Source organism: Rhincodon typus, chromosome 13 (assembly GCF_021869965.1).
Source record: "Rhincodon typus isolate 14 chromosome 13, sRhiTyp1.1, whole genome shotgun sequence".
NCBI classification, from domain to species: domain Eukaryota; kingdom Metazoa; phylum Chordata; class Chondrichthyes; order Orectolobiformes; family Rhincodontidae; genus Rhincodon; species Rhincodon typus.
In genome coordinates, this window is record NC_063344.1 from 17,879,412 (window position 1) to 17,888,686 (window position 9,275).

Below are 9,275 nucleotides of genomic sequence, written 5' to 3' on the forward strand. Positions count from 1 at the left end.
TGAGTATTGAACTCAATACCACAGCATGAGGTTGAAGTGAACTGCCAAAAGATATATTTACACCATAACTCCAGACACTGAACAGGGAGCTCAGCAAGGACCCACTCCATCCAGTGAGGGATACACAGACCTTTGCACTGCTAACATCATGGTTGCAATTTAAGAGGAAACTGGATAAACACAAGGGGGAAAAGGATAGAAGGATGGGGTGATGGTATGGGATGAAGACAGGGTGGATACAGCTCGTGTGGAGCACAAACAACAGGATGAATCACTTGGGATGAATGATCAGTTTCTTTGCTGTAATTTTTTTTTACATGTAATTCTACCTTAGTTTTATTTTGGAACACTCATTGCAGAGTGAGAATAGAAATTGTGCTCTCATAACATGACATTGCCCTCACCGCTGAGCCTCTGGCACTGTGAATACTGATGGGTTTTCTTTATTTGATCATGGGATGTGAGCATCACTGGCAAGGCCAGCATTTAATGTCCATCCCTATTTGCCAAGATAGCAGTTCAGAGTCAACAACAATGCTGTGGGTCAGGAGTCACATATAAATCAGACCAGATGAGGATAACAGATTTCCTTCCCTGAAAGGATTCTAGTGAACTAGCTGGGTTTTTTTAAAATAAATCGACAATGGTTGTATCATTGCCATTAAACAAGTTTTTTGTTCTAGATTTCTTTTGCTGGATTAAGAATCTTTTTTAATTCAGCAAGGTCGGACTTGAACCCATTTGTACAGTGCAAGCCTGGTATTCTGAAGTAAAAGATTTTCAGGGGGCTTGATGGAGTAGATACAGAAAGGTTGTTTCCCCCTTGTGGGAGAACCTAGATCCAGGGGGCGTAATTTCAAAATAAGGGGTCACCAGCTCAAAACAGAGAAAAGCAGGAATGTCTTCTCTTAGAGCGCAGTGAATCTGTGGAATACTTTACTGCAGAAGCTGGATCATTAAGTATATTTGAGGCTGACATAGACTTTTAGTCAGTAAGGGGATCAAGGTTTGTGGGGAATAAGGCAGGAAAGTGGATCGGCAGATTATCAGATCATGTTGACTTGCTGGGTTAAACGCTCTTTCTGCTCCTACGTTTCATAGTTGTCCAGCGGCATTACCACTCACTAGCACCACCCCAAGCCATGTTGTTACCATGGTTTTTTTTCATCAATTGCATTAAAACAGTAACAATTCTGATTTAAAATATAGTTCTTTCAGGATAGGAAAAAAAGGGTTGCATTGAGACACTTCAATGAACGAATTCAATTCAATAGATACCTGGCCAAAAGATGAGGATCTATTATAAAAACCGAAAGAACTGAGGATGCTATAAATCAGGAACAAAAACAAAGTTGCTGGAAAAGCTCAGCAGGTCTGGCAGCATCTGTGAAGAAGAAAAATAAAATCAGAGTTAACGTTTCGGGTCCGGTGACCCTTCCTCGGAACAGTTCTGAACTGAGCTTTTCCAGCAACTTCTGTTTTTTTTCATGGGGATCCATTATTCTGAACAGGGCTGCAAACAACTTTAAATCCCTGGGTTAACAAAGTGCAGCGAGCAGATTGACGGCTTTCTCCAAATGCCTGACTAATTTTACACTAATGCAGTGTGAAAGGAACAGCTCAAATTCTTCACTACATTCTTCAGAATCGACAGAAGCTTGCTTCACAGCTCAAGACGTTGCCGGGAGCAGATAAAATAAGGGAGTCGACAATCACTTGTTATTCCGAAAATGCATTCTGTATCTGAACCTGAAAACATCCCTGAGGCAGTTCACAGAGGCTAGGTTAGGAAGTTACAGTTCGCTAACAGAAAGTTGACTTTCTCACAACCAGGAGCTTCCATGCTCTGGAAACCAAGGAAATAGCGAGTGAAGAGGTAGGGAGATGAAGGATTGGGTCTTCAGAGAATGTCATTAGGAAGGGGGAAAAATCCATCAACAGTGTAATTGGATCTTGAGACGGATAAGAGATCGTTATCACGTAGGATAGGACAATGCAATTGCTTTAGAAAGAGAGTGAATTTCTGACTGAATACAACAGTAGAATTCACTAATCCAGATTATATATTTTGCTCAAGTCAATTCGACGCAGAACTGAATTTAAAAATAATCCCAGACGGACGCAAACGGGAACACTTGTAGCACAGCAATAAGCAGCAATTTAAAACTATTGTTTGGAAGGAATGGGGGTGGGGATGGAGGTGAGAATTTAAAGTTATTTTCCAACACCCTGGCCACTGGAACCGAATTGATGGAAAACAAACTCAGTATTACCCTTTTACATTAAAATCATCTCAGTTCTCAATCTCAAAATATTTGAAGGTCCAAAGAAAGGAATAGTGAGAATAATTATCTACATACACCAATACCCCAAAAATATTGCAAATTGAGAGAAAGGGGAGTGATTTTTTTTTAAAAATGTATTAAAAGTAGGAGTTCTCCCCAGGTCTGGTCAGTCCCGGTCATAGGGTGACTCGCGTTAAAGCTCTGCTTGAACATACTTACCCAGCATGGAGAAGATAAAATCCTTGGCGGTGTGGATTTCGAGGGCTCGGTGGTCGTCATACTCCCGCTGATCCTGCTTACTGAACTCCCGGATCAGCCTGTTCAAGTCCTCGATTCTAGCTCCAGACCTGAAGTCCAGTTCCACCGATGTTTTGGCCACACCAGAGCAAGGCTTGGTGCCTGTTCCGTTCGCCGCCATCTTCCAGCAATTTTATTGGAGAGGGGAGGGGATGGTGTGTGAAAGGGAGAGGGAGAGTGTGAGAAAAGCATATGACAGAGCCTGGGCTGATTTCACATTCTCTCCTTCCTTCCTTTCTTCTCTCTCTCTCTCTTTCCTTTTTTTTGGTTGCTGAGTGTTTCCAGGAAGCGCTGTACGAACCGTAGTGTGTGAGAAGCATCTAGTCTACAGGCATGGCCTCTCTGATGAATGAAACCCACATGGGAATTGGCTATTGAAACTGACCTCGAATCAACAAGCGTGTTACAATGTTGCATCCACTACTCTTAAAGCGACCACCACCCTCTCACCGATCAAATCCATTCAATCTCCCACCCTGCTAATCCCTTTCCTTTTTAAAATAAAAGATAACGAGAACCCCAAAAAACGTATCGGTTTGATGATTTGTATTTTTTTTAATAATGATTAAAATGCAACAAGTCGTTTTTAACCGTCAGTAATTCACTGATTTGCAACATTGGTTTTTTTTTAAATGGCTTGTGAAGAGGGGTTAGATATGTGAGATTTGGGGTAGCAGATATGATTGAAATAATAAGATCTGGAAAAAAAACAGAAACGGCTGCAGATAAACAGCAACTATGGCAGCATCTGGTTCCGATGAAATGTCATATTATACTGGAAACGTTAACACTTGTTTCTGACTCCACAGATGCCGCCATACCTACTGAGTTGCTCCAGCACTTTCTGTTTTTATTCAGTTATTTGATGGCATAGCACTTGAGTATTGCTGAAAAAAAGACACATTTTTGTCAAAGATGTTCATCTCACACCCATCAGGACAGTTCACAATGCCTGGAACAGGGATAGAAAACATTATTTCCCCTTTACATTGGTGCTCTGACAAAATATTTCTTCTCTCTGAGAGTATTCAGCCCCAAATTTAATCAGTCTATCCATAGCACCATTGCAAATGCAAACTTCCACTTTCAGAAGGTGGGTCTCACTGGCAACACCAGCATTTATTGCCTAACCCCTGATTACTCGAAACTGAATTGGCTGCCACTTTACAGGGTGGCACCTGTTACAACATGGAGACACCCTGCAGAACCAAATCAGCCTTTCTACCACTGTATTCACATCACATAAAACTAAAATGTCGAAAGCCTCCAATAGGCACTGCAGTGTTTCCTAACCAGACTTTTGAATAACCAGTCTCAGACTTTGCAAACATTAGTTTCCATCTTAAACAAAAGACTTAACTATTTGTTAAATATATAATACCTTTAGCAGGGAGAAATTTAAACACAGTAATCTAATTGATGTCTGTGCTTTAAATCTGAAACATTTGTTTTCATCCCCCATGAACACAAAAGTCAGACAGACAAACAAACACACTCAATGGATAACTAAAAGAAAATACAACTGAACAGATACTTAAGTTGCTTTCATGATGCATTGTTCCACAGGCATAGACGTATACTCTTTGGTTGCTTTTCTGGAACTGGCAATCTTTTCACTTCACCCAGCCAAAAACAGCAATACTTCTAACTCGGCTTTCTACTCTTTGGGCTTCCAAAAGGTGGTGTAGTAAAATAAGCAGAGAGCTTTTAAATCTTCATGCTGTCTTGTCAGCAGACAAGTTTGTGTCCTACAAAAATGCAGTTCTAACAAAACCAACTTCAGTTCTTGTTCTGCTCTAGTGGAGTGATAGTCCTTTCCTGAGGCCTCAGTTACCATTCAACAACTGCCATCATCTTGAAGATAAAGGTCTCTTCCAGACTTGTCAGAACCAATTCCCAGGCACTGGCCTCAGTAAAATAGCCAATTTCTGCTATCTGCTTAAACACAATGCTCTTTCCAAGATTGTTGTAACTGTAGGAACCATTTTAATTAAGTTCAGTCTGCAATTAGCCTCCATATCTGGCTACACAAATAGACAATGATTGTTTGGTCTGTTCTTTTCCTTTTACCACAAGCTGTTTCAAAGTCAGCCTCAGGTAACAACTCACAGTTCACAGCTCCAAACCAAAATTGTTTAGAAAAAAAAAAACAAAAACAATATAAAAAAAGAATAGTGACAGTTCAAACACAGCCTACATTGTTGAGGGGCTGGAATCACATATTAGACCCAGACTGGGCAAGGACCAGAAATTTCCTTTCCTAAAGGATAGTAAATTTCTAACAGAAAATTCATTGCATAAAGCAAATGAAATAAGAAGTCTTGCTTTTCAATTGAAGCTTTCACAACTTCAGGGTAAAGAAGTCCTGATCCAACTCGCAGGAAGTGCAAACATCATCTTTTCAGAGCAACCAGAAAAAGCAATAAATGTTAGCCTTGCCAACAATAACACGTCCTGAGAATTAATTGAAATAAATGTGACTATTCTTCCATTTGAAGTTAGCTTTCATCCTTCCCACTCTGTACCAGTACTTCCTACAGAGAGTTAGCACACTGTCACATCCTGGGCTCCAATGGAGATTGGACTGAAGTTGCACTGTCACTTTGAGGATCTATCAGTAAGCTGAAATAATTCTTACTGCACCAAAAAAACACAACAAAAAAGACAAGCCAATTTGAGTTTGTAAAATACCTTTCACAACTTTGACATTCCAAAGCACCTTATTGCAATGGAACATTTTTTGAAGTGTATTGTGTGTTATAAAATAGGAGTCATGGCATTCAATTTGTGCCCACAGACAACAATGAGATAACAACAAATTAATTTATCTTTGTGATGTTGGTTGGCATCATAGAATAGTTCAACACTGAAATATACCTTCTGGTTCAATAAGTCAGTTTCAGTTCTTTTGAAGAGCAATTGAATTAGCCTTGTTCTTTGCCCACATCCCTGAAATTCTTTGCTCCTTTGTCTTCTGCTCTCTCCATAGTCCCAAACTTCCACATCCCTGTAGCCCTACAGGCCAATAACCATCGAAGATAATTATGCTCTCCAATGCCTTTTTTAAAATTCATTCACAGGATGAGGGCATCTCTGGCAAGGCTAGCATTTGTTGCCAATCCTTAATTGCCCAGAGGGCAGTTGAGAGTCAACCACATTGTTGAGAGTCTGGAGTCACATGTAGATCAGACCAGGTAAGGACACCAGTTTTCTTCTCTAAAGGACAATAACAAACCAGATGGGCTTTTCTGACAATCAGCAATGGTTTCATGGTCATCATTAGACTCCTAATGCCAAATTTCAATTGAATTCAAATTCCACCATCTGCAATGGTAGAATTTGAACCTGGTCCCCAGAGCATTACCTGGGATTAACAGTCCAACAATAATACCATCGGACCCCTGCTGCCTCTTGCACATTCCCAATTGTCATTATTACATCACTGGAGGCCATGTTCCAAGGTGCTAAGCTCTACAGTTCCTTCCATAAACCTGTCTACCTCTCACCCCCACCTTTATGATGTTTCTTAAAATCTCTGAAAGAATAGATATAGGTTGCAACATCAAGGGGGAGGGAAGACAAGGGCTGCAGAGGTTTGGATCTTCTACTTCCAAAGGCAATGAAAATCTCCTCTTCATATCCACAAACAAACATTCACACCCTCCACCACTGATGCACAGTAGCAGCAGTGTGTACCATCTAGAAGATGCGCTGCAGCAACTCACCAAGAATCCTTCAACAGCACCTTCTAAACCTGCGACTCCTACCACCTAGGAGAAAAAGGGCAGCAGATACATGGAAACATCACTACCTGAACATTTCCCTCGAAGCCACACACCATCTTGACTTGGAATTATATCACCATTCCTTCAGTGTTGGTGGGTCAAAGTCCTGGAACTCTCTCCCTAACTGTACTTCTGCATTTTCATAACGCATGAACTGCAGCAGTTCAAGAAGGCATTTCCTATACCTTGTCCAGGGCAATTAGGGATGGCAATAAATACTGGCCTAGCCAACAACATAATTTCGGATACAAAATTTGGCTTGAACATAGAAGGCAGAGAGTGATGGTGGAGGCTGGTTTTTCAGATTGTGACCAATTATGTGCTGCAAGGTTTGGTGCTAGATCCACTGATTTTTGTCATTTTCATCAGTGATTTGAATGTGAATATAGAAGGAATAGTTAGTAACTTTGCAGATGACACCAAAATTGGTGAGGTAGTGGACAGTGAAGAAGGTTATCTTGAGTACAATGTGACCTTGATCCAATGGCCAATGGGCCGAGGAGTGGCAGATGGAGTTTAATTTAGATAAACATGAGGTGTTGCATTTTGATAAGGTAAATTCGGGCAGGACTTGTACACTTAATGGTAGCATCCTGGGGAGGGTTGCTGCACAAAGAGACGTTGGGGGTGCTGGTTCATATTTCCTTGAAGGTGGAGTCACAGGTAGACAGGATTGTGAAGTGGATATGGTGCCAATCAAGATTTGTCCTGGATGGTGTTAAGCCTCTTGAATACAAACAGAAATTGCTGGAAAAACTCAGCAGATCTGGCAGCATTTGTGGATAGAAAGCAGAGTTAACATTTCGGGTCCAATGACTCTTCTTCAGAAATTCCATCACATGCCTGCCATGTGCCTTATAGATATTGGGCTGGCTTTGGGAGTCAAGAGGTGGGTTAATGGCTGTAAGATTGTCAGGCTCTGGTGTAAAGTATTTATATGGCAGGTCCAGTTGAGTTTCTAGTCATTGGTGACTCTTAGCATTTGAATTGAGCAATGAGAAAAGTTAAACAGCTTGTGATTCCCACCTATCTGCAGCCTGCCATGATGCAGATCAACCTTAGTTCAGGAGTTCCAAAATCTTTCATTTTTATTTTGCAAATGTCAAATGAGCACCTCTGCATTTACTGAGATTAAGATGTCAGTCCACCTTTTAGCTTGCAATGGGGGACGATGAAGGGTCTAGGCCCGAAACGTCAGCCTTCCAGCTCCTATGATGCTGCTTGGCCTGCTGTGTTCATCCAGCTCTACACCTTGTTATCTCACTCCTCTGGAATCGGTTGTTTCTCCACAAGTGCATAAGGGGCTTGTTCTGAGGCCATAGCACCTTTGCAAGAAACATCCACATTCTGAAAACGAAGGTCAATTTTGTTTAGTAGAAATGTGTTCTTTTAACCTGCTCGCCTCTTTGTTGAAGCATTGATCACCTTTTTGGGCTTGGTGTCTCTTTTCTCCTGACTGCACTTAAAGGAAGTAGCTTGCGCGTCTTTTACCATGATAAAGGATTGCTGTTGTTGTTTCCCACCGCTCGCTGGACAATGTACATGCAGAGTTGTCAGGTTCAGCATTAGCTGTGGCTCGGGTGCACTCTCACGAGGTCACAAATTCAAAGTTTGCTGCGGAGGCTTGAGCAAAGAAGTTAGACCGACACTCAGTATGCAGCATTGAGGCAGTCCTGCACTGTTGGTGCTGCCACCTCTCAGGTGAGAGACCCTGTACTTTTGGTCGGGGGTCGGGGGAGGCGAGTGCGGTGAACGGGTGTGCAACAGAAAATACAATATCCGACAGCTCTAATTCAAAGAACAGCAAAGCGAGGTCTCTCCAGTTTCCTAATATCTATCGATCAACTGACACCAGTAACAAATAGGTAACAAATGGCCATTCCAACTCTTGATGGGATCTTGCTCTACACAGATTAGTCGTGCATTTACTACATTACAACAGTCACCAACACTTCTAAAATTTAATTCATTTGGTGCAAAGCCAATTTTCTGAAGTATTGAAAAATGCTGAAGAAGCATTTGCAGCTCTCAGTGATAGCTTTAGATATTTTTAGCCCAACAGTTTAGGGTTTTTATGATGTACCTCTGCAGCGGATGGAACTTGATCCTGGGTCTTCTGGCTCAAAGGTAGGACACTACCACTGCATCACAAGACCCTAGTCAGCAATACCTTTAAACTGTCATAGATGAAATTCAGTGGGAAACTAGTCAACAGTTTGAATAAGGGGCGTATGATAGTTAATGAGATTTGCATCATTGCTTACCTATTTCACCAGAAGACCATTTAGTAACTAAGTGGTTTCTAAGGTAACCAGCAGCTTTATGGCAGTTATTGATGAAAAAAATGTTTCTTAGAGAGTACTTTCCCTGTGGAGTTCTTCCAAATTAAACTGATGGGTAGAATCAGAACATCTGTCCTTTGAAATATTAATGGTTAATTTATTCTTCATGAACAAATTAATCCCAAGGCAAATTGTGCAAATATCAGTCAAAAATAAAAAAAATGCTCTGTAAGTGGTCCTAGCTGATTGCCCTGTGCTAATGAAACAAGTCAATTCCAGTTCTATAGCACAACTCAAACTCTGGAGCCAGAATTTAGGGATAGGATGGATTTAGGACAGCAGGTAGGTTCTGAGTTATTGTGTTTGTTTAACCATGCTAAAAGTAAAACAATTAATCCCTCTTATCCAGGGAAAGACATCAATCCTTCTCCTCTGGATACAGTCTCTCTAAGTCAGGTTCTACCTGTTTGCATTCTATTTTACTTTGTGAGAAACAAATTCTTATTGGAAATTAAACATTTGGAAAGGTTGCAAGAGAAAAGAGCAGTTGAGATTGTTACTCACAAATCAATAAAGATAGTGAAGCAAGTTGGAAAACCATACAAAATTCAACCAAACACTGGGAT

At 41.0% G+C, this 9,275-nt stretch overlaps 1 protein-coding gene across 1 annotated transcript in view; it reads right to left on the minus strand.

Moving 5' to 3' along the window:
• LOC109936075 (nucleotidyltransferase MB21D2) overlaps window positions 1-3,486 on the minus strand; it is a 50,168-nt gene extending 46,682 nt beyond the window's left edge. The window contains 3 exon segments of the mRNA XM_020534685.2: window positions 2,505-2,703; window positions 3,408-3,437; window positions 3,439-3,486. Coding sequence (XP_020390274.2) covers window positions 2,505-2,703; window positions 3,408-3,437; window positions 3,439-3,486 — 277 coding nt within the window.
• Window positions 3,487-9,275: the final 5,789 nt, after the last annotated feature.